The 26,461-nt window shown below is 37.4% G+C and overlaps 1 protein-coding gene across 5 annotated transcripts in view; it reads left to right on the top strand.

Moving 5' to 3' along the window:
• trpm2 (transient receptor potential cation channel, subfamily M, member 2) overlaps positions 1-26,461 on the top strand; it is a 62,149-nt gene that overhangs the window by 7,764 nt on the left and 27,924 nt on the right. For 3 of the 5 annotated variants that reach the window (XM_084122393.1, XM_084122390.1, XM_084122391.1), the window contains 12 exons: positions 6,057-6,130; positions 7,686-7,854; positions 10,774-10,954; positions 12,861-13,027; positions 15,748-15,928; positions 17,024-17,085; positions 17,174-17,374; positions 20,334-20,436; positions 22,090-22,211; positions 23,577-23,882; positions 24,523-24,663; positions 26,077-26,212. In XM_084122393.1, coding sequence (XP_083978519.1) covers positions 6,057-6,130; positions 7,686-7,854; positions 10,774-10,954; positions 12,861-13,027; positions 15,748-15,928; positions 17,024-17,085; positions 17,174-17,374; positions 20,334-20,436; positions 22,090-22,211; positions 23,577-23,882; positions 24,523-24,663; positions 26,077-26,212 — 1,843 coding nt within the window. Of the gene's footprint in view, positions 1-5,815; positions 6,131-7,685; positions 7,855-10,773; positions 10,955-12,860; positions 13,028-15,747; positions 15,929-17,023; positions 17,086-17,173; positions 17,375-20,333; positions 20,437-22,089; positions 22,212-23,576; positions 23,883-24,522; positions 24,664-26,076; positions 26,213-26,461 lie in introns of those variants that run through there. The other 2 variants (XM_084122394.1, XM_084122392.1) reach the window with 2 other exon arrangements.

Below are 26,461 nucleotides of genomic sequence, written 5' to 3'. Positions count from 1 at the left end.
ATAGGATGTTTGGGGAATTGGGTGAGACGTTATGGATTTGTGTTTATAGTTTTGAGAATACGAGACATAGTTTCAAGAAATGTGTTTAAGCAATCGAGAAAAACTGTAATACTAACTCAGAGTATAACAGCCTCACCCCGAGGGCGGCTCTATAGTCTGCAAAAATCAGTGTCATTCAAGTCTTCTTCACTGTGATTTGTTCTGGTGATTGGTTTGTAATGATCTAAGCTAATCATATGACTGTTAGTTCTACAGTAGCCTACTGTGTTAAGCACTTTTTGGTTAAAGGGGTGGTTGATTATGATTTCACTTTTCTAACTTTAGTTAGTGTGTAATGTTGCTGTTTGAGCATAAACAACATCTGCAAAGTTACAACGCTCAAAGTTCAAAGCAAAGGGAGATATTTGCTTTTAAAGAATTCACTTTTTAAGGACTATAGTGACATCACCAACCATAAAATTTACATAAACCCCGCCCCCGGGAACACAATTTATAGATTATCAAGACAGAATATGCTAATCAATGACTAGAAGATAACTACACATAAGCTTCATAAATTCATCAACTAACCATTCAGAAATGTCCTGTTGCTTCTACATGTTGTCACTTCTTCTTGAGTCTCTCCATCATCGTCTGACTCCGGTTTGAACATAAAAGGCTAAAAGTTTTAGAATTTTTTTAGTGCATGTGTGTGTGAGTGCAAGCTGTTGAAGCTCCGCCCCCTGTGCCGGGAGCAGCAGCTCATTTGCATTTAAAGGAACAGACACAAAACGGTGTGTTTTTGCTCACCCTCAAAATGTGACAATTTTAACATGCTATATAAAAATATCTGGGGGGTATTTTGAGCTAAAACTTCACATACACACTCTGGGGACATCAGAGACTTATTTTACATCTTGTGAAAAGACATTATACCACCCCTTTAAGTATATATGGCCTTTGACCTGAGCATCCTTAGTCTGCATGTCTCTGTACATTTAATGTTGAAAATACCCATTACATAAAATATTTCTATCACAGTTCACTGCAGTTTAAAGGAGAAAATACTCAGCAATGGTGTCGACTTATGAATTTACAATTTGTCTTACAGTTTTTCTCAATTGCTAAAACACAATTTCTGAAACCTTGCTCCATTTTCTGAAAACATTAAACACAAAACCTCATCTTCAAGCACTATTTACAAAACCTCTGACTCCTCTTGCAAAATGAAACTTTCGCCTCAAAACAGTTTTACCTGTGTTCAAAATCAAACACTGCTCTCAAATCATAAACAAAGTGATCAAAATGATATACACTATCAAGCAGTCAGTAAACAATACACCAAAAAATAGAAAACACATTGTTCAAAACATAGTTCTCGAAAGATATCTACGGACTGCTATTCTGTTTGTAGACTTACCCGTGACACCTTACTGGACCATCAAAAAGTTCATTTGTGACTGCACTTGATAAAAGGAAATAAAAAGAAAAGTAAAAAAATAAATAAAAAAAACATAATTCTCAGGGCAAAGTAAATTTTTAATCTCAAAACAAATTTCATATTTTTCCGTCATTGTCTTTTGATGAACGAAAACATGTTATATCATAAGCCGCTTTTCGACCAAGTAGTTATAGGAACTTAGTGCTAGGAACTGTCCACTTCTAAACAGTTCTAAGAACTACTCTCCCCCAAACTCGGTTTTGCTGTTTGCGTTCGCACTGGCCAAGTGGCCATAGGAACTGGTAGGAGGGGTAAGGGAGTGACGCAAGCACGGTGACTTTTATTTTGACGGCGCGACGGACCTTTATTTTGGCGGCGCTGAGAACGCCAGAGCAAACAATGCTCACATTCTCTGTGTTTATTAGTTAGCGATCTGTCTAACAGTACTGTTTAATATGTTATTAGATAGAACTGTTATAGAAAGTAGACAGTATATGAAAAAAAGGTTATTAGCCTATGCCGTGTGGTTGATGTCCAGTGTTGCTAGCTGGGCAGATAAACATAATCATGTTTGGCTTGGTCCCCTCAAAGTTGCGTTGGATTTTCTCTTCAGCATAAAGGTTTAGAGACCCATCTATCACTGTTTTCCATGTTTGTATAGTTTATGGAGTAAATATATAGGCTATAATCTGTGTGTTTACATTCTAGCTGTTTTAAAAATGGCGGGTGCTGATGTTCCGCGTCAATCAGCGTACACTAACGTCACGGATAGTTCCTATAGTGCTGGTTTAGACCCTACTCTGAAGTTGGACCCAAATTAATTCCTACAAATGGAGTTCCTAGAACTAAAATCGTTCCTAGTTCCTGCGGTGCGAACACGGCGACATCCGGGTACTTTAGCCAATAGTTCTAGGAACTGTGAAAAGGTTCCTCCGGTCGGAAAGCGGCTATAGTAGCTCAAAATTACTACTCTGCTTTGCTCTTTGCAATTTTATTTTTTGTTCTTCCTCCTCCTTGTACCCCTATTTTTACAGTACTGTACCCTGCATCTCACAAACTTGTCCTTTGTCTCTGTGATACTGTAATTCTTGTTCTTTGCTGATATGAACCTGCAACCAGTCAAAATCTATTGAGCAGTCAGTGCTGTTACAGTTTTTCTCGATTGCTTAAACACTATAACCAGGCTTTTGAACTAAAATTTCAAAACCATAACGCCATTTATCAAAAAGCACACCCATTTCACTAAACTATAAACACTATTCCCTGTTTTGACACGAGTCAGATTTGTTGAACTGTCACTGCAAAACTCTACACACAAATCCCTTCATTTCTCATTGCTTATACCATGTTGTCATTTAGAAAGCACTAGCATTCAATATTGTTCACTCAAGTCAGCACAGCTTCAGCTCAGTTAGACACAATTACCCATGTGGAAACACTAAGAGTCAAAATTTAACACACATCAATCAGAACCTTCAATAGATATATAAAAGGGCCCAAATCAGTTTATTGCGTTTTGGAACAATGGATCCAGAAAGACATGAAGGAAGAGGGATAAGAATGAGGAGGAGGAAGGGCAAGGACAAGAAGACAAGCAGTCTCAGATGAAATTCAAGCCACTCTAGTTGCCCATGTCTTTATCAATGGTATGACTATGAGGGAGGCTCGGCTACGAGTAAGGCCAAATTTGAGTTGCTTTACCGTCGCCTCCAGAACCTTCAGGGAGGTGTGGTGGCAAACAAAATTCTATCACTGAATAAGAGACAAACATTTCCAATAGTCTTTGATGAGGTTTATTTTCTTGCAAGAAAAGGCCAGTAGTCGTACGGTCACACAGAGTGGCTGCAGAGTGTGACAGTGAAGGGAGGGCATCCTTTCTCCTTTATAGTCTTGACTCCCAGAATGTTATCTTTCTAGGCAAATGATGGTATTTCAACCATATGTGGAACATTCTTAGACGTATCCATCATATTGTATCCTTGAGTGGAGGCCCTCCTGTCACGTCCCAACACTCTTTACCATTCCAATACAATTCGAATTCCATATTAGAATATGGTTTGTGTGTGCTCTTTTACTGTCATATGTCGGTCACACACATCTTACTGTAAGTAAATATAAAAAAAATTAGAGGAGAGAGTAAAAAAAAAAAAGAGTAAAAAAAAAGAAGAAGAGTAAAACAGGAAAAAAATATTTGTGTGTGTGTGTGTGTTTTCTGTGTATGAATAAAAATGTGCCAATGTATCCACTGGTTGTGTCTTTTGTGTTCATCATGTGAAAAGGTTTGTGAGGGGGGAACCACAAGCAACATAACTTACCAGTTTTGGAAATGTTGTTTTGAATTTATTGCACCAGTGTGTAAGACTATGTTGTAGTGTGTGTGATTTTGAGGGCTTGTGTGTCCTGTCTGAGGGCAAAGTTTGGTTTTTCAGCAAGAGTGAATGGTTTTGAGTGTAGAGCTTAATTTTGACCTGAAAATAGGATGTTTGGGGAATTGGGTGAGACGTTATGGATTTGTGTTTATAGTTTTGAGAATACGAGGCATAGTTTCAAGAAATGTGTTTAAGCAATCGAGAAAAACTGTAACAAATGGAAAGCACAATGTTCAGGCCATACAATTTGTTCATTCTACAGTATACAGCCTACAATGCACTGTACTACAGTATACAGTACTAAAAGGGACAAAAATCAAAGGAGTAAAGATGTGATCAGTGTGCTTCTTCTTGTCTTTAGGCTGGGTCAGGCCAGGGCAGAGCACTTCGTCGACATCACAAGCAATATAGTCCCTCCTCCTTTCTTGCCCTCCTCCCCCTCTTCCTCTCCTCCCCCTCTTCCTCTTTCTTGCCCTCCTCCTCCTCTTCTTCCTCGTCGCCCACCTCGCATATGCACTCGTCCTCGTCCTCTCACATTGTTTCTTCTATCCATTCTCAGACTTTCTCCTTCCCTCCTTCAACAACCTGTTTTCTCTCTGAACTGGCTTATATTGGTTGTGTCACAGCATCTTTTGAAACAGGTTAAATCAATTTTGAGTGGTTGTGTTCAAACAATGACGAGTGTTCTCTATTTGTATTTGATCGTTGCCACTTGTGTTTACCAGTATGGATGACATGTGCATTAGAGTGCAGACTGTGTTTTGAGAATGTGTTTAGAGTTTTGCTGAAAAGTCTAAGTGAGATCTGCAAATTGTGTTTTACCATGTGAAATGGTTTAAGATATTGACAACAGACTGCACAATTAGCTAAATGAGTTCAGGCAACTGAGAACTTTGTACAGCCAATGGGTTTTAGTGTTTTAGCAATTGAGAAAAACTGTAAAGCATATTACAGTTTTTCTCGATTGTTTACACACATTTTCTGAAAGCATGCCTCATATTCTCAGAACTCTACACACAAATCCAAAATCACACACACAATGGGCAAAACCCCTCAATTCTCCTGCAAAAGGAAACTTTACATTCAAAACAATGTTATTTCTTCTCAAAATGGTATTTTGTTTTCAAATGACACACACAAACCATCATATGAATAGACATTTATAAGAACCAGTTGAACACTGATGTGCTCAATGTAAAACACTATGATGAATGGAAAACACTTCTTCTCCATTCATCATAATGACTTAGGCCTTTTTTTGTTCAGTGTTACACTTACTACAGACAGTACATACATAAGTGTGTTGTAAAATATTTGAGAATATTGTTTTTATACTCAGAACACACAAATACATGGTAACAAATATATTTTATTTTTCCCACAAAAACAATGTACACAGTGTACATCCCAACCAACACAAAGTTGTTCATACAGTGGTCTACATACAAAACAACAGAAGAATTTACTGTATACAGTTACAGTAAAAAAAAAAAAAAAATCCAATGTTGGCATCCATTGCTCCATTGAAGAGCTCACCTGTTGCACTTTTATGCTAAAGCTCTGATTGCTAATTGTAAAACTGTGTGACGGGTGTTTGCCCATGTGATGAGTCAGTGTGTATATTTGAATGGCAGTGTGTTCCTTGTGAAAACAAGAGATTTTCTGCATGAAAATTGTGCCAAAAGCAGAGAATTGTGTGTAGTGTTTTGAAAAAAGTGTGTTTTAGAACTGCAATTTGAGTGTAAAGCAGGAATTGTGCTTGTAGTTTAGCAGAATTGGTTCAGGGGGTTGGTGAATGAGTTACATGTTGTGGTCATTGTGTCTCAAGTACCAGAAAATGTGTGTAAACAATCGAGAAAAACTGTAAAAACACCACATAGACATATAAACAACATTAAAAACTTGTTTTTCAAAGTACACATTTGATCAGTTTACGCATTTCAAATATAGTAATTTTTACTGTGGTTAAGTTGCAGTATGTTTTCATAGTACAAATCATGATTTAAGCCCCTTTCAGACCCTGTCCGTATTTCAGTAGTGCTTCCGTCCCTGTGTCTGACATCAGTCTGACTGCAGTGCAGTTTTTTATTGTAGACCGCCCTGCCCGTACACACCCTCCCCCTCTCATATGTCTGCCTGTCTCATTCACACTCACTGTCTCTGATATGAGCATGGATGAGGCAACGTTGGAGCCGATCCTCGTGCAAACACTCGCTGTGAGCGCTGTTAAAGGTTGCCCATATCTGTCTAACTCTCCCTCCTCACAGCGCTGCTCGCTCGCCTCCTGGATTAAAGACAACATCAAGAAGAAAGAGTGCTGCTTCTATGTGGAGGATGCCAGGTATGAGGAGCGTGTGTGTGTGTGTGTGTGTGTGTGTGTGTGTGTGTGATCGGCAGATCAGACGGAATGTTTGGTGTTTAATGACCTTGACTTGTAAAGCTGAATCATTCTGAGGAATTAACCCTATAAAACCTACTGTATCATATTTGATACACAATTTTTTAAGGATCAACATGATGAAAACTTTACTAAAAAAAACCTCTTGCACTCAATCTACTACATGCCTTCGGTCGTATGATTGACAGTTTATACTTTTTAACAAGTAAAAGGCCTTTTAGTATAACTGTAAACATCTTCATATGGGTTTCACATGTTTTACTTATTTTTATAAAAGCACACCTAAGAATAACTTATATATTGTTAGTAATATTTCAAGATGAACACTTACCGGACTGAAGCAACTTAGGTTTATTCGATTATCCATATCATGTTCAAATGTGAGTATCAAATATCATCATCATTTTGAGGAAGGATTATTTGTTCATCTCTCAATCATCACTGCATTATATTGCATAACATGTTTTTAAAACTACAGAGCTTTGATCATAAAGGGTTAGGTTAGGTATTTAAACATCATCTTAAGATATTATTGGAGATATAGAGTGACAACTAATTATCTTATCACTGTTATGCTGATATTTTTCAGTTTTATTTTCCAGTGAATTTAGATAAGAAATGTTCCTTAGACAATGTTTGCAAGCGCTATAATGTCATCAAGCTGTATAATAATTTCCTTCAGTTAAATGAGTCAAACCGAGGTTTTGATTGTTAGGCCATTCCACTTTATCTCTATCTACATCTTAAAATCACTCCTTAAAATCTCTTATCCTTAAATTCAGAAGATCACGTTAAGAGTATTGGGGTAATTATGGACTCTTATTTAAATTTTAATAAGCAGATTAGTGCTGAATAGCTTCTTTTGTTTGAGATCAATCACTAAAGTTAATAATTTTATAACCAGAAAAGATATGGAAATTGTGATCCATCTCTGATCTCATAAAGGTTAGACTATTTGTACATTGGTCTCCCTAAAACTGCGTTAGCTAGTCTGCAATTTGTGCATAATGCAGCAGCACAAGAAAACATGACCATATTACTTCCATATTAGCATCTTTACAATGGTTTATTGATTTCAAAGTTCTTTTTTATGTTGACAAGGCACTAGCAGACAGTGCTTTTTGATCTCCTCTACTTGCACTCCTTTTCTTGAGCAATTAGGTCTTCTGATAAACGTCTTTTAATAGTTCCTCATTGTAACTATAAATCAAGATATGACCATGCTTTTTCTGTAATAATAATGACGGATAAAATAATCATGACTTGTGCAATATAAATATTTTGGTGAGCTATTATTTTAAAAGTCATCGTGTATATAAAATATGATGAAGTATAATTCATGATGTGTTGGTCATATGCAACTTGACAAGAGGTAAACTAAAGATCACGTGTTCATCCTGTTCGCTTCTGTGTGTGGTTCTGCAACATTCGGACAATATGTGTGGTGTGCGTGTTGGGCTGTAACTCATGTGTGGATAACATGGATTACCATTGACAGGAAGGGGATTTGTAAGTGTGGTTACTCAAAGACCCAGCACTGCGATGAGGCCATCAAACCGGAGGACTATGTTGGGGAGCAGTGGGACAAACACAGGCACGTCAGAGAGGTGCCCACCGATGCTTTTGGAGACATCAGCTTTGGTGGACTTGGACAGAAAACCGGCAAGGTAAAATGACGACTTGATTCAAACGGACCTCCTTTCTATTATACACTCTTAAAAAAACAAAGGTTCCGAAAGTGTTTTTTTTCAGCAATTCCATTGAAGATCCATTTCAGTAATCAGTTGTCAAAAGAACCTATTTTTTTGTGTGTGTGTGTGAATAACATTTTAATTATCTAAACAACCTTTTAACACTATAAAGTCCAATGGAAAGGTTCCATGGATGTTAAAAGTTATTCATGTAGGTGATTAAGTGTCTATTTAGTGAAGCGTAGAGTCACTGAAACAGGATTTAAAAAGTAGACTGAAAAAACAAAAACAAACATATTCTTAAAGAGAATTTTGTCTTGTTTTCCAGTTAAAACATATAAAAGTCCTTAAATTGAGAAACATTTAGGCTACTTGAGAAGATACACTAAGATATTTAGCCTTGATTTCATAGATTGAATCTTGAATATAAGTGTATTTTGTCTTGGGGGGGCATTTAAACAACACCGTTTTCAACCAAAAATGCAAAACTTTGTGTTTTAGACGTTCATTTACACAACGGCATTTTGAGGGCCTGAAAATGCTAACTTTTGAAAATAGTTTCAAAGTGCACATTTTTTGAAAACAAGACCATTATCGTCTCCGTATAAACTACAAAAACGTGAATTTGTGAAAACGGTGATGTCATCACATGCATATTACGTGTTCATACTGCGTTCGAAATCGCATGCGGTCTAGTAGGTACTATATTTGGTTTGAAACTTACTTCGTGACCTTTAAAACAGTAATGGCGTGTTCACACCGAATGCGAATTTAATTATTTGCGCAAGATGATTACATACAAAGTCAATGCAAAGACGCGAATTCGCACTGGGCGGTGTGAATGACGTGAATTGGGCGACGCGTTTGCTGCAATTCGCCCATAGACAGTAAAAGAAATGGACACAGCGACCCCATTAGATTCAACGGAGAAAAGTGAAGTCAATTTGAAGCACTCACTTCCTGATGGCTGAGCGTACTGCGCAGACTCAAACTGAGCTTGACGACGTAGATGTGACGTGAGCAACCCATCTGTCTTCTAGTAGCTGTGCCGAGAGAAATCTGAATCATTCCCTTCTGAAACTTGCAGAGACGGAGAGTGTGAGTAGGAGCTGTCCATGAGCTAGGAGCAGGAGCAACTTTTGCTAAGTATTCTGATTAATTATTTTAAGTATTTCAAGTATTCTGATTGCCCGCGAGCTTCTCCTCCTGTCCATACGGTAATCTCTCTACTGTGCGACAGAGAGTCGCGTGGTTATGATGCAATTGTTAGCCTATTTTTACAAAAACTGCTTCTACAGGACCATAACGTATAAGATACAAGGTAATGGAGCCTTTTATACATTTTCGTGTTTCTTTAGAAATAAATAATGAACAAATAGAGTCTTTAAACGACTCAGATGTAAAGTTATTCGCTGTCAAAGTGACGCCAAAATGAATGGGAGTCAATGGAATGCTAACAGCAGGTGATGGTCTGCTAATCAATGGCGGCCCCCGGGGAAGCTTCAGTGTTTTCTGAAACATTGCCCCCCTGAATTCGCTTCAATCGCATCTTCGCCTCAAATTCGCATGGCGCATAGAAATTTAGTTGTTGTTGATGATGTGCGTGAAGACACTCCTTTCCGTGCAATGTTTTTATTTGCGCGAGTGATGCGAAAAACAAGAAACATCCCGCGAGTAATCTAGAGTACATGATGCGAATATACACTTCGCGTTTGGTGTGTTCACACCATAAGTACGTTCTATATAGTATGAATGTGTTTAGTATGAATGAAAATCGGGCGTACTACATCTGCCATGATGTCATTATCATGTGACCTACGGCCTCAGTTGCGTCGCTTTACCGCCATTCACCATCCTCCCCCGTGGCCTCATGGGATAGTAAAGTCAAATGCACACTTCAGAATCTCAGTATCTCAATCATCCTGGTACTTTTTGCCTACTGTTTTATGAATACTATGAATTCGGACATACTACTCAGCCTTCTCGCCTACTATATAGTAGGGAAGTAGGCATATTCGGACGCTGTCAGGGACGAAAACACTGGATCCAATTGCGAGTGAGAATAAGGTTTATTTAGACTTCTCAAGAGAACAAGACTCAAAACACAAAGTCTCTGGTCGGCAGTCAGGTCCTTGGCAGCGCAGAGACTGCAGTGGGCTGAAATCCTCGAAGACAGGAAACAATGAAGGAAACAACGGCAAGAAGCAAAACTCGGGCAACAGTCCAAAGCACTGACACTGACGGCAGAATAATCCAAAATGAACAGGAACTGGAGATCAACTGCACAGAGCGAGACACAGAGAACCAGTAACAAACGATCTGACAATGAACATGACAAACACAGGACAATATATAGGACCCATAAACGAGACACACTTGCCGCTGATCTGATTGCTCATCAGCACAGCTGACGCTGATAGACAATCAGACCAGAACAGTACACACAGATTTAACAGACAAACCTGCAAACCGTGACAGACGCAGCATCAGTCTATAGGCGTGTCGTGTTTTACAAAGTGACATCGGCATCTAATGGCCTGGCATGCATAATACAGCATGTCTAGTCGTTTTCGTGGATCCGTGTGAATGGGGATCGTTTTGAAAACGATGTAAAATTATATTATAGTAGAAGTACCAGTATAAATTGAATGTAGAAGGACTGAAATTTCCCAAACAGTTTTTTCAGGATTATTTTACAATCATATTTCATATCAGAAATTATATCTGACAACAATAATACAAATTTCATATAGAAGCATCTTCCAAATGCAAATAAAAATGCCATTATTCAGGCTGTTCCTCCATCACAGTTAGAAGGTTAAATACATTCACCTTTGTCTTATGCTAGAATTATATATACGAGCTCATAGAAGGGATTCTGTTGTGTGTGTTTAGTATGTTCGGGTGTCGTCGGACACGACCAGTGAGAGTCTGTACCAGCTGATGACAGAAAAGTGGAAATTGCGTTCGCCGAACCTGCTGATTTCAGTGACCGGTGGAGCCAAAAACTTCCACATGAAGAATCACCTCAAGGACAAGTTCCGTCGGGGCCTCATTAAAGTCGCCAAGACCACAGGTACAGTGAAAATATACTATATATCGTCACCTTCCTAAAGTCATTTTTTCAGGTTTCTCAGAAAACACAAAAAACTGAACCTAACTTCAGAGGTTGAATAGATTTTCGTTCTTCTTGATGCAGCTGCCATCTTGAAAAGCTTGTAATATTGCATAAGTCTCTTTTGACTTAGGCAAAATAAAACGGCCTAAGTCACACTCTTGACATAGGCCATTATACTACAGGGGTAGAATTGCATGATGACTTTTTTGTCAAAAAATTACTTAGACAATTATTTTAGGAAGGTCCGTGAAGGTGATGTATGATATATCAACTGCTTGATTGTTTAAATCAGTGCAAATTTTAACTATATTATCGCATAGCTCTCTATATACAGTTGGATAAATGCATAATATTATATGTATATTTGATTTTAAGTTAATATTTCAATAATTTCAATATTTCAATAATTCAATAAATCAAGTAACACACATTTGCATGTTCATGGTTCTCTGATGTTGGTTAATGGTCACATGACATTCAGGTAAACAAATGAAATATTTCAGCTTTTTAGTAATTGTTTTATTTTAAGTGCTTTTATTTTAAAAGGATTAAATTATTTTACATTTTTCATGATTTAATTAATTATCAGTTTTTCTTCAACTCACAATCCCCCTCACAAACTGCTTTAGCAACCAGCCTGATGGCCCATTCACTCCCAGGACTATAACAATAACTTCTCTTGTCTTTTTTAATGGTGTTTAATGCATGTGTTCAGTTCAGTTTAATTTATTATCCCAGAGGGTAATTGATTTTGCATTTACTTTTACAAATTAAATACATACATTGCCTTCTATAGAGTTGCATACTGTAGCTATTGAACTCATTTTTCATCATTTATGAACTTGTATGTGACCCTGGATCACAAAACCAGTCTCGAGTCACACGGGTATATTTGTGGCAATAGCCAACAATACATTGTATGGGTCAAAATTATCGATTTTTCTTTTATGCCAAAAATCATTTGGATATTAAGTAAAGATCATGTTCCATGAAGATATTTTACAAATTTTCTACCGTAAATATATAAAACATTTATTTTTGTGAGTGAATGCAGCACAATCGTGAACATAAATGGACAACTTTAAAGGGGATTTTCTCAATGTTTCGATTTTTTTTTCAACCCTCATATTCCAGATTTTCAAATAGTTGTGATGTTGATGTGATGCTTTCATGTGATGTATAAATCTCAATTTAAAGAAACTGACCCATGTGACTGGTTTTGTGTTCCAAGGTCACATATGGTAAATTGCCAGAACCAATTTACTGGTATTTTTGAGACGGTCCTGTTCACACATGATCTCTTAATGGTAATTTACCAGTAAAGGACTGTATGTGTGAAAGGGGCTTATGATGCCTTAAAGGGATAGTTCGCCCAAAAATGAAAATTCTGTCATCATTTACTCACCCTCAAGTTGTTTCAAACCTGTATGAATTTCTTTTTTCTGCTGAACACAAAAGAAGATATTTTGAAAAATATCGGTAACCAAACAGTAGATGGACCCCATTGACTTCCATAGTATTTATTTTTCCTACTATGAAAGTCAATGGGGTCCATCAACTGTTTGGTTACAGACATTTTTCAAAATATCATCTTTTGTGTTCAGCAGAAAAAAGAAATTCATACAGGTTTGAAACAACTTGAGGGTGAGTAAATGATGACAGAATTTTCATTTTTGGGCGAACTATCCCTTTAAATGCTAAATATGTAGGTAGGATGTAGCAGAGTGTATAGCTCTCAGTGATACTGACTGAGGATTAGACCCGTCACAAACAGGTCTAGCGCAAGCGGCAGAATCAAGTTTTTGATGGTTTGTTGTTTTGAGACGACTACACTTCTCTAGTCCCAATGCTGTGTGTGTGGCAGGTGCGTGGATCCTGACAGGAGGTACACACGCAGGTGTGATGAAGCACGTGGGCATGGCCGTGCGAGATTACACACTCAGCAGTGGTTTGAAGGAGGGACAGATCGTCGTCATCGGTGTGGCACCCTGGGGAGTCATTCACAACAGCCAAACACTGATCAATCCTGAGGTCAGATGTTGCCCACACCTGAATACATACAGTATTGGGGCCCTATCTTGCATCCAGCGCAATTGACTTTGTACACCGACGCATGTATCATTTCTATTTTGCACCTGACGCACAGCGGGAATGAACTTGCGCTCCCGGGGGCGGTTCAGCGAAAAGAGGAGGCGTGTTCCGGTGCAAACGTTCCCTGGTGCTATTTTGCAGTTTCAGAAAACAATTCCGCCACTGACCAGGAAAAACCTAGTCTAAAGTCAGCGGCATGTTATTCAGATGCTATTTTAAGGGCGCATGCTTGGCCATAATGTAGCGTGTGCACAACGCCATACACTTTGCTTTTCTCGTCTACACAGACGCAGCAGTTGCCATTTTTGCAAACCATACATAATTACAAGGAAAAATATTCCACATGAGGGAAATCATTGTTGTGTCCATGAAGAGGCATAAATCTAGCTTACACATTTACCTAAATTATTATACGCCTGTTTAACCGAAGCTAATTTGGGTGTGTTTCTCCATCCCCATACAATGTCACTTCTCTGTGTTTTACGGCCCTGACAAGAACGTCGGTCTCCTCGGCTGTGAACCGCTCCTGGCAAATCCGCCGTTATAATAGCAATCCGCCATGGAACAAGCGCGCCTGCTCTTAAAGGGAATGTGAGATGACGCTCTGATTGGTTTATTTCACGTTACGCCCAAACCACACCTATGAATAATGAAGCTACTTCAGACCAACACATTCTAGATTTGCATCAGGCACAAGAGTCATTTATCCCGCTGGTATAATAGCAACAGCGCCCGAGATCTGCCCACAAAGTTACTTGCATTTCGTGTTTGATACTTGCATTTCAGATTGTTAAAATAGCGCCCATTGTGCTTTCAAGTCATGCTGATAAGATCATATTTACAAGTTGAACTTACATGAATACCACCACAGTCATAAATATAGAGTGGAAAGTTTGGGATTTTATTAAAGCCCCGATCTTTACGAGTTGTGTGTGTGTCAGTGAGAAATGTGCTGGAATATTTGGCAGTGATATTGTCAGAGAAACAAGCTTATTCTTTGCACAAAATATAAAATAGCATTGTAATATAACTATGTAAAGTAATGATAAAGTTTACAGCGGCTTCAGAAATAAATTAAAAACATAAAAAAGCAAAATACACCTGATGCACATGCTTTGTTCTTCATTTTCTAGAAGTAGAGTTTAAAAAGCTTGTGGTTAATTAAGAGATGGTACATCTCGCTCCGATGAAAGTGAAAGATTAACGCACCCGACGTCGTAAACACAAGTTCCCAAGTCGTAAAATACAAACTTCCCAGGAAGACTTGAATACACCATATAATGAACAACCCAAGATCAGTGTAAAGTTTAGAAGTGATTTGGTTCAGGAAATGTTCTACCAGGATGGTGTGTCCATTAAAACACAGTGGATCCAGCACTCAAACCACACTCTTTTATTTGTAAATGGCAACATGTGAATCAAGCCATAGCTGGGAATCAGACGTAGAGTTGCATGGGTTCCATAAACAAAAGACAATACAGAACAAACTTAAACTCAAGAATTTTGTACAATTATTAATTCAAGTAAAGGGCCAAAACAGTCCATTCCTGTTGGCCAAAATGGGGGCTTATAAATGTGAACAACAAACCTTGCTACAAAATAATTTTGCATACACCACAACATATTCACATAACAAATCTAATCAAATGATGCACCTTAAATTTCGGCAGCTGAAAAGATATTCGGCTGAAAATGAATTTGCTGATGGCTACAACAGTTAACCTTTCAGCAGTTTGGATGCTAGGGCTGGGTTGACAATATTGATTTCTTGTTTTTAATACAGGTTATGCACAACAAACTTCCGAATTCTGTAAAAAAACGAATTCTGAAAAAACATTCTGCATTGCTTCCGGTTCAGATCTTTTGTATGAGCTTCATTAAATATAGAGCCGTTTTACTCGAGATGCGGGCGAGCAAAGATGAGCATAACCCATGTCCATCACATAAACAGATTGATATGTAAAAGTGTAATTTTTTAATTTATTTTTCATCTCACTAACACCCGGATAATAAAACCAAATATCAGATAAAAAACAGATATCGCCGTCAGTTCGTACGGCTGTTAACACTTTCTCCGACAAGTGGATGCGATGAGATCTGTTTTCCTGTTTGTTCATGCGACGTTCGGCATTGATCTTCATTTTGATGAACTGAGATCTTTAATTCTACCAACCAATAATAACAATATGCTTTGTTATTTCGGATATGAAACAAAGTCTGAACTTTCAAATTCGCTGTAGCTCCTCAGTTCAGGCGATCATCTTAAATATTTAAATGCAACTCATTTTTTATTTGAGTGTTCAATATAAAAATCTGATCAATTACTAGATTATTATTTCAATTTTGGTTTTCAGCTAAATTAAAACTTTAATTTTGGTTTTCGATGCATCGCTACAAATGAAAGCCTTTGGGAAAACTAACGACCAAATATGAAGTGCACTGAAATCACAAGCAATACAATTTACAGTATAATGCTGGTTCATTCTAAACCCCCAGCTAAATCATTGCAAATATATTTGTGAATCCGGTACTGCTTGTCACTGCATATTAAACCAGATTCAGCTTTTTGTTGATAACTGCAGAACTTGCTGTCAACTGGATGCTATTAACGATGTTATAACATCAAAGTTTGATGAGGTCTTGTCATCCTTCTCTTTTAGGGCTGTTTCCCTGCGCACTACTCTCTGGACGAGCAGGGCCAGGACCGTCTCTCCTGTCTCGATATCAATCATACGCACTTTCTGCTGGTGGATGATGGCACTCACGGACATTATGGAGTTGAGATTGAGCTGCGGACCCGTCTGGAGAGACTCATCTCTCAGCAATCACTGGGAAACAGAGGTGCAGCTTCATTAGATTACACATAGAGTAATTGAATATAATTTGAATATAACCCTAACCCTAACCCTAACCCTCACAGTAGTAATTACATGGCACATAATGAAATATAAATCAAATATAGATTTGCAGTGTATTGATAAATTATTGTACAGTACAGTAGTACAATAACCATCAGTATTCAGATTCAGATTCACTTTATTGTCATTGACAAAATACAAGTACAGAGCCAATGAAACATAGTTAGCATCTGACCAGGAGTGCAAACAGGAAATAATAATAATAAAATAACAATAATAAAAAAAGAAAGAAGCATATTAACAAAATTGGGGGTTGAACTTATAACCATCAGTATAAGTTCAAAAGTTTGGAGTCGGTATGATTTGTGTAATGTTTTTGAAAGAAGTCTCTTATCAAGGTTGAATTTATTTGTATTAAAAATACAGTAAAAACTCTGAAATATTATTAAAATTCCAAAGAACTGTTTTCTATTCAAAAGATTCTATTGTATTCTATTTCTGTTTTTTTATATTGCGTAGTTGTGCTTGGAGTCGATTGTTTTATTTGTGGTAATAATGCAATGAAACATGCCAAATTGTGCCAACATATTTTTTGGTCATGGTGTCATATAAAGAAATTATGAGCACATGCAAAAACAAGAGAGAACCAACAGAATATTAATAACTGGCTATGTACTAGTCAATGTATGCTTTTTGCATTTTGTATTTGCATAGTAACATAAAACCTGTAGCTGTAGTTGGCCTTTTTTGCCAAATAATTTTGTCTTAAAAATATTAAATATTTTTCTTATATTTTGATGGTTTAATTGAACTTGTAGGGTCATTAAAACAAATATCCCCTCCGGACATCACTTTTAGCCACTAATGTATCTTGTTTTAAGAATATTTACATATTTGTAATGGAAAACATAATAAAAATAAGTAAGAAAATCATTTTTGCAGTGTAACACAGATGATCTTAAAATTATGAATAAAAGCCACACCATTTTGATTTCATGGCTCTTTAACACTGTCCACTGTCCACTTTTGATTATTTGTGAAGTGTTTCGCCTGTTTATAAGCGTTGTCTTTCCATCAGAGAGTGGCGTGAAGATACCGGTGGTCTGCGTGGTCTTGGATGGTGGTCCAGGAACTCTAAACGTGAGATTTTAAAGTCATCAGTTTCGTAGATCATCATACAGTAGCTGAATGTTCTTTTATGAATCCAAATTCACATATTTATTCACAGACGATCTACAATTCAATGCTGAACAAGACGCCGTGTGTCGTGCTTGAGGGATCTGGACGCCTGGCTGATGTCATTGCTCAGGTGGCGGCCCTGCCGGTGTCAAAGGTCACGCTGGAGCTTATCAGAAAGCTCTTGAAGAGGTTTTTTGTACAAGAGTACAAAAGCTTTTCTGAGGAGCAGGTCATTGAGTGGACCAAGAAGGTAATAGACAAAAACATACATACAAATTATGATAGTTTCACACAAACTCAAAATTACACTGTAGGAATCGAGATATGGTTCTTATTTAGAACTTAGAAGTTTGGTGTCAATAAGATTTTTTTTTATGTTTTTGAAAGAAGTCTCTTCTGTTCACCAAGGCTGCATTTATTCTATGTGAAATTATCTGAAATGTAATTTAATTCCTGTAATCAAAGCTTGTAATATCTAATATTTTGTGGAAACTGTGATACTTTTTTTTCAGGATTCTTTGATGATGATGAATGAAAGTAACAAAGAACAGCATTTACTTGAAATATAATATTTTATAATGTTATAAATGTCTTTACAGTCACTTTTGATAAATTTAATGTATCCTTGCTGAATAAAAATATTAATTTCTTAATTTATTAATATTTTCTGACCGCTACACTAACACATAACGCATAACACACACTCATTCACTAACATGTAATGCACTCTCATTGCGACTGCTTCACAAACATGTAACACACACTCATTGTGACCGTTTCACTAACACGTTACACACTCATTGCGCCCGCTTCACTAACACGTAACACACACTCATTGCAACTGCTTCACAAATGTGTAACATACTCATTGTGACTGCTTCACTAACACGTAACACACACTCATTGCGCCCGCTTCACTAACACGTAACACACACTCATTGCGCCCGCTTCACTAACACGTAACACACACTCATTGCGCCAGCTTCACAAACGTGTAACACACACTCATTGTGACTGCTTCACTAACATGTAACACACACTTATTGTGACTGCTTCACTAACATGTAACACACACTTATTGTGACCCCTTCACTAACACGTAACACACACTCATTGCAACCGCTTCACAAACGCGTAACACACACTCATTGCGACTGCTTCACTAACATGTAACACACACTCATTGCGTCCGCTTCAATAACACGTAACACACACTCATTGCGCCCGCTTCACTAACACGTAACACACACTCATTGCTTAATGCGTAACATGTAACACACACTCATTGTGTCCGTTTCACTAACATGTAACACACACTCATTGCGTCTGCTTCACTTACATGTAACACACACTCATTGCTTAACGCGTAACACGTAACACACACTCATTGTGTCCGTTTCACAAACGTGTAACACACACTCATTGCGTCTGCTTCACTAACATGTAACACACACTTATTGTGACTGCTTCACTAACATGTAACACACACTCATTGTGACCCCTTCACTAACACGTAACACACACTCATTGCAACCGCTTCACAAACGCGTAACACACACTCATTGCGACTGCTTCACTAACATGTAACACACACTCATTGCGTCCGCTTCAATAACACGTAACACACACTCATTGCGCCCGCTTCACTAACACGTAACACACACTCATTGCTTAACGCGTAACACGTAACACACACTCATTGTGTCTGTTTCACTAACATGTAACACACTCATTGCGTCTGCTTCACTTACATGTAACACGCACTCATTGCTTAACGCGTAACACGTAACACACACTCATTGTGTCCGTTTCACTAACATGTAACACACACTCATTGCGTCTGCTTCACTTACATGTAACACACACTCGTTGCTTAACGCGTAACACGTAACACACACTCATTGTGTCCGTTTCACTAACATGTAACACACACTCATTGCGTCTGCTTCACTTACATGTAACACACACTCATTGCGTCTGCTCCACTTACATGTAACACACACTTATTGTGACTGCTTCACTAACATGTAACACACACTTATTGTGACTGCTTCACTAACATGTAACACACACTCATTGTGACCCCTTCACTAACACGTAACACACACTCATTGCAACCGCTTCACAAACGCGTAACACACACTCATTGCGACTGCTTCACTAACATGTAACACACACTCATTGTGACCGCTTCACTAACACGTAACACACACTCATTGCGTCCGCTTCAATAACACGTAACACACACTCATTGCACCCGCTTCACTAACACGTAACACACACTCATTGCTTAACACGTAACACACACTCATTGTGTCCGTTTCACTAACATGTAACACACACTCATTGCGTCTGCTTCACTTACATGTAACACACACTCATTGCTTAACGCGTAACACGTAACACACACTCATTGTGTCCATTTCACTAACATGTAACACACACCCATTGCGTCTGCTCCACTTACATGTAACACACACTCAATGCTTAACGCGTAACATGTAACACACACTCAATGTGTCCGTTTCACTAACATGTAACACACACTCAATGCTTAATGCGTAACACACACTCAATGTGTCCGTTTCACTAACATGTAACACACACTCAATGTGTCCGTTTCACTAACATGTAACACACACTCATTGCGTCTGCTTCACTTACATGTAACACACACTCAATGCTTAACGCGTAACACGTAACACACACTCATTGTGTCCGTTTCACTAACATGTAACACACACTCATTGCGTCTGCTTCACTTACATGTAACACACACTCATTGCTTAACGCGTAACACGTAACACACACTCATTCACGAACATGTAATGCACTCTCATTGCGACTGCTTCACAAACATGTAACACACACTCATTACGTCCGCTTCACTAACACGTAACACACACTCATCACGACCCGTTCAACAGATGCATAATGTTATGGTAAGTTAGAACAGCCTGAACTGCAACCGGTGACAAACAATAACAATACAGTGATGTAATCAGCTAACTACTATATATCTAATGTGTCAATCAAGAATGGATTTTGCGAAACAGACTGTCTTTATTTAAATAGTTTTTATAATAGCCTAATATTAAAGCTAGAAGCTAAGCTAAGTCATGGTGCGGGCCCTGTGTATAAAGTATATACTGTATAGTACATGAAATATAAGTGATCTAGAAGATGTATTTATTTTTTAATTTCTTTAGATTCAGGACATTATCCGGATGCCTCATCTGATGACTGTGTTTCGTATTGACGAGGATAAAAACTATGATGTTGACGTTGCTATTCTACAAGCTCTGCTGAAAGGTATGATCACTTCTTAGGCAGAACATGCTCACATCCCTCCATTTCTTAATCTGGAAACTGAAGTCTCAAATTCACATTTCCAGGCAGAGGGTAATTGGATCATGCTGATGATGGTTGGATAACTAATGGTGGATACACAGTTGTGAGTGGATGCTGTAATATTGATAGTGATCGAGAGCCCGTCAACACTATTCTTTACATTTGATAAAATTACTTGAGTTTTGAAGTTGTTTAATGTTTGATGGTTTCTAAAAATAATGAATCACGTTCCTGGAAAAAAACTCCACAAGGGGTTTATATTGTTCAGCTAAGACTGACTTGAGCTCATTTATCCTCCCTTGAGAGTCTGGAAACCTCCCTGATTGCGGAAGCTATTAGCGTTTATGTTATATTGATGGATGACGTATCTCTTAAATGCTAAAACGTTTTAACATTGAATATGTGCACTCACATGCACAGTGCTCACAATCCCGCTTATAGACACAATTGACTTTTCTTTGAATTAGATGCTGGTGACCAACACAGTTCCTCAGTGGAACACAAAAAGAGATGTTAGACAGAATTACTATAAGTATAAGGTGACCAGGGGTTGTAGAGCGGTTTTTGAACTGTCCGCCCTGTGCAAAATTAGAGGATACCATATAAACCATTTATTTTTGTATGATAAATAGACACATAAAATGATCTTTAGATTCAAGAAAGGCCTAAACTTTCTTTTAGATGAATATGACTAAAATCCCTTAAATCCCTAAAGTTAATTGATAGTCCTGCAGGAGTGTTATTTTAGCATTATTTATATACTATTATAGTATTTTTTTAGCTTTTATTTTTGTTATGTGCTTCATGTTTATTTTTTTTGTTTTTTTAAATATTTCTAATATATGTAAAATAAGGCAACATTTCTAATTTAATTTTGTTTTGTTTATTTTATTTTACTTTTTTCATGAACTGCTTGGAGACACAAGGGTTGAGAATCCAAATGCAGTAGTTTATTAGAGGGTAATCCAAAGACATAATCCAAAAAAACAGGCAGAGGGCAAAACAATAACAGAGTCCAGGGCAGAGGCAAAACAGAGAAATCCTAAGGAACCGAGCAGAATGTCAAAAATCATAAACATGAGAAACCAAAGACAGAGCGCTCAGAAATGCAGTGCTGACACATACAAGACTTCGCAAAGAGTGACTGAGAGATAAGTGACTTTTAAAGTCAGAGAGACACATCAGTGATGATGAGATCAGGCAGTGAGTTCTGGGAAATGTAGTTTGTGAGAGAATGACAATAGTCTGGGGTGAAGTGCCCTCTGGTGGCTATCAGTGGCAGTCCAGCTGGTGATTTGTGTTTAGTTAAGTTTAGTTAAAACATTTTTTAATATTTTGGTTTTGTTTTATTTAACAATAACAGCACTGCACATTAGGCAACATTTCTAATTTTTAACCAAGGCAACATTTCGTAGTATTATTTTACTGAATAGTTATAGTTACTGGAAAATGTTTTGATAGTTTTAGTTGACAATAAACTATTAAACTAAAGATTCGAGACGTGACTTAGAATTGACGGGGTCGGGGACTCGTTCAGGAGGAGAAATCCAAAAGACAAACTGGTAAGAATTGTTAAACCTCTACTGGATAAAGTCATGTGTTGTTGTTCCTCAGCCTCCAGAAGTGATGAACATGCTGGCCGCCAGTCCTGGGAGAGACAGCTGGAGCTCGCGGTGGCCTGGAACCGGGTCGACATCGCAGAGAGTGAAATCTTCACCGAGGAGAGCCAGTGGACGGTGGGTAAAAATAATGCAAAAAGCTAGGAGAATTACAGAGACATTACAAAAAATAAAAATAGTTGATCAACTGCAAACTTTTGCACATGCCACATTGAAATAATGTTAATACACATTTTCTAAAATGCATCAAGTATGTTCACTGCATAAGGGTGTGCCCCTATTATGCTATTTTAAAGGTTTCTAAGGAGTCTCCTGTAGGTTTACATGCATCCAAGGTCAAAAACACTTTAATTTTCTCATAATATACATTGCAGCATCACTTCTTTTCTCACAGTGTCTGAAATGGTTTGATCAAGGGTCCGGTTTCTCTAAACCACTCTTTTATATGAGTATACTCTGCTCTGATTGGTCAGACGGCCCAGTCTGTTGTGATTGGTCTACTCTGCTCTGATTGGTCAGATGGCCTAGTTTTTTGTGATTGGTCTACTCTGCTCTGATTGGTCAGACGGCCCAGTCTGTTGTGATTGGTCTTCTCTGCTCTGATTGGTCAGATGGCTCAGTCTGTTGTGATTGGTGTACTCTGATCTGATTGGTCAAACGGCTCAGTCTGTTGTGATTGGTCTACTCTGCTCTGATTGGTCAGACGGCCCAGTCTGTTGTGATTGGTCTTCTCTGCTCTGATTGGTCAGACGGCTCAGTCTGTTGTGATTGGTCTACTCTGATCTGATAGGTCAGACGGCTTAGTCTGTTGTGATTGGTCTACTCTGCTCTGATTGGTCAGATGGCCCAGTCTGTTGTGATTGGTTGGCCGCTTACAGCATGTGTTGGAAACAAAACAGCCATTACCATATCTGAATTTCTCCTCCGGATCTTCCTCACCATTTGATACACAGTGATACGAACAGTAACGATGGCGTCAGTTTTACTGTATCAATTCCAGCGTGAGTCCTCATACTTTTGCAATGAAAACAGCATCTTCTCGATATGTCAACAACACAAACCAAAGTCAAAGTAGACGTTGTTTGCGTGCAGCCAATGAAGACCATAGGCATGCAAATCTGTTACAAACATAAGTAGCTTCAGCAGGAAGTGAGACTGTAATTACTGACCACTCATTTCAGGCAGTTCAGAACCGATTCTTTCTTTCAGGAGACAAAAACTCCATCTACCTGCACTTTGATCTTTGAAACTTTGCAGACCTTTTACATTCAAAGAGCTATATTACACACTACACATCCAAAAAAAAGCATAATAGGGGCACTTTAACGTCTTTTCACTTGTTATTTGGTCAGGGGTTCACAAACTTTTGCATGCAACTCATTATTTAAAGAAAAACTATGTTCATTTAGTGCTTGTGGGAGTCTCATTGAATGTTGATTATGTTGGGTTTGTCATGATTTGTTGATATCTTTTCCACCTCAGTCCTGTGATCTGCATCCGGCCATGTTTTCTGCGCTGGTGGGCGACAAACCTGAGTTTGTGCGGCTTTTGCTGGAGAATGGAGTGTGTGTGCATAAGTTTCTGGAAAAGGAGGAGACTCTCTGTCAGCTCTACACACGCCTACCCACCTGCTTCTTCCTGCGCAAGCTTGTAAAACGGGCCCAAGGTGGCAAAATGATTACCTTGAATCACGTGTCTGAAGAAGTGCGCCACCTGCTGGGAAGTTTTACTCAACCGTTATACGTCTCTTCACGCTACAAGAAAAACAAAGATGATGTCTGTTTAACGGCAAGTTTAAGACAGAAAACACCTCAGCAACAAAGACAGGGGAAAAAAAGTACAGAATAGTGTTATTTTAGCATTATTTATATACTATTATAGTATGTATCAAAATTTGTGTTTTTCAGTATTCATTTTAAATTTTTTAATGTAATTTTGTCATTTTTATCAGCTTTTTTATATTTACAGCAGTCAACATTTGAAGTGGATCAAAACCTTTCATCAAAGTTATACATGAATTTTGAACAATACCCCGTTCTTGTCTTAGGACAACTTTGTTGAACATTTTTGATCCACTTCAAATGTTGACTACTGTATATTTAGATTTAATTTATATTTATTCACTTTTAGTTTTTGTAATTTTAGTACTTCAACTTATTTTTAATTGATAACGATAAGAAACTGGGTTGTTAATTGGCATGGAAATATTGTTACAATGCAAACAATCTCAAAGATCCTAAAGTAGGCTTCTTTTCTTTATACAAAATATCACTTATTAATACTTATTTTTGAGGTGAGGGCATGTTTTTGATATGCTTTGTGAGAATCATCAGTAAATAAAATCATCAAACTATAAAGCTTTAATCCTAGTTTGACTGTAATGTGAAGAGTCTGGCTGTTTTATTCACTGAAGCGCTGCCTCTCTCAGGTGCCGTCCAAAGGCCCGGTGGATCTGCCGTGTTCTGGGGAAGACCCGATCGCACTCACGGTTTGGGACCCGGGACGGGATCTCTTCCTCTGGGCTGTTGTACAGAATAATAGAGAACTGGCAGAGATCGGCTGGGAGCAGGTACAGCACTGACTAGAGACAAACTCTTGGCTTGAGCTTTATATTCACCTGTTTTCTGCTTTAGTTTGGTGATAGTTTGGTTATAGCTGTGAAATACATATAATCTTAAGCTCCTTGCACACTGAGTACGAAATTTTTGCAAAACACCATTCAAAATGCTTGCTACGGATGCGAAAAACGCAGAAAATCGAACCCGATCCGAATTTTTTTATGACGGACGAAAGTTTCGGAGGCAGTGTGTAAGCGTGATTGACATAACGTGAGGTCGTATTTATTTTTTAACGTGCGAATATTTCTGTATGAATCTTACATTTTTTAATAAAATTAGTACTCTACTCGTATAATAAATAATAAAACGTATTATTATTATTTTATTATTATTTATTGAAATGTACTACTATTATAGTATTTATTGATTTTAAAAGAGCTTTTATTTTCATATTTTGTTTTCATTTTAGTTCGTAATTCATCGTAGTTCGTAATTTTATGTGCTTTTGTCATGTTTATTCATTTTACTTTTTTATATTTCTAATATTGCTTATATTTTTTATATTTCTATTCTTTGATTTATTTTTATTTTAGTTTTAGTTTTAATTCATTTTAATTCTTCTTATGCTTATTTCAGTTTGTTTTTAATCAAGGACATTTCTAAGGATTTCATCTAATAATTGTAGTTTATTCTAGTAATTATTATTTATTTATTTTTTAACTTGGTTCTGATGGATCAACATGGTTGCCTCTGTCATATGAAGTTTTTTCCATTAATTTTAGTGAATCAGTTCATTCGGTTAATTGAACTGGATAAAAATAATCCACTGATTCATTTGAGAACCAGTGCGGAATTTAAAGTGAAATATTTTGTTATTGTTTATAAAGATTATATTTTAGGTTTTTAAGTGTCCAATAACCAAAACACACAACCAATGTTGAACTGTTTTATTTGTTTTTTGACACAATATTACATAATCTTTAGACTATAAAAGAACAATTAAAACTAAATTATATAATAATAATTATAACAATTGCATTGTTATTCCTCTTTGACCATTCATTTTATTGAATTATTTGTTTTGATTGTTCATGTAATTAAACTGGTTCAAAAACAACAACAACAAAAAACAATTCACTGATCTGAATCCCTGTGTGTAATTGTACGTCTTGTATTTATAGTATTTTGTCCAAGGCTTCAGTTCATACTTTTTTAACTACATAATATCAATGAGAGTTTTCTATTTTTATTGGTTGTATTTTGCATTCAAATGTTGTTTTGTTACAGGTAAATACTGATCTGATAGCATGAATAAATCAGATAATCTGATTCTGTATTTAAATAGCATTTTAAATAGCATGAGAGTAGTTGAAGTTTGAAGATTCACAAATGTGTGTGTGTAAATGTGTGTGTTGTTTTTTTAGTGCAGAGACTGTATCGCAGCCGCTCTGGCCGCCAGTAAGATCTTGAGGAAACTGGCGCAGGAGAGCGGCGAGGATGATAGCGAAGAGGCAAATGAAATGAGAGAACTGGCCAACCACTATGAGAAACAAGCCATCGGTATGATTTCAGATTCATTCTTTATTGTCCTTAATAGAGGAAATTTGTTTTCACAGACTGTACCAGGAGCAACATGTGTATAACACCCATAAATAAACATTTTAAATTTTTTTTTTTTAAATGCTGTTTAACAAACATCCCTTCAAATCCTTTGACCTGAGCTGTGATGTTTAAAGGGTTAGTTCACCCAAAAATGAAAATTCTGTCAATTCTGTACTCTCCCTCATGTAAGACTTTCGTTCATCTTCA

The sequence above is a fragment of the Abramis brama genome (genome assembly GCF_963993115.1).
Source record: "Abramis brama genome assembly, chromosome: 8".
Classification (NCBI taxonomy): Eukaryota; Metazoa; Chordata; class Actinopteri; order Cypriniformes; family Leuciscidae; genus Abramis; species Abramis brama.
The sequence above is the reverse complement of the archived record's forward strand: the minus strand, read 5'-3'. Positions and strand labels throughout refer to the sequence as shown.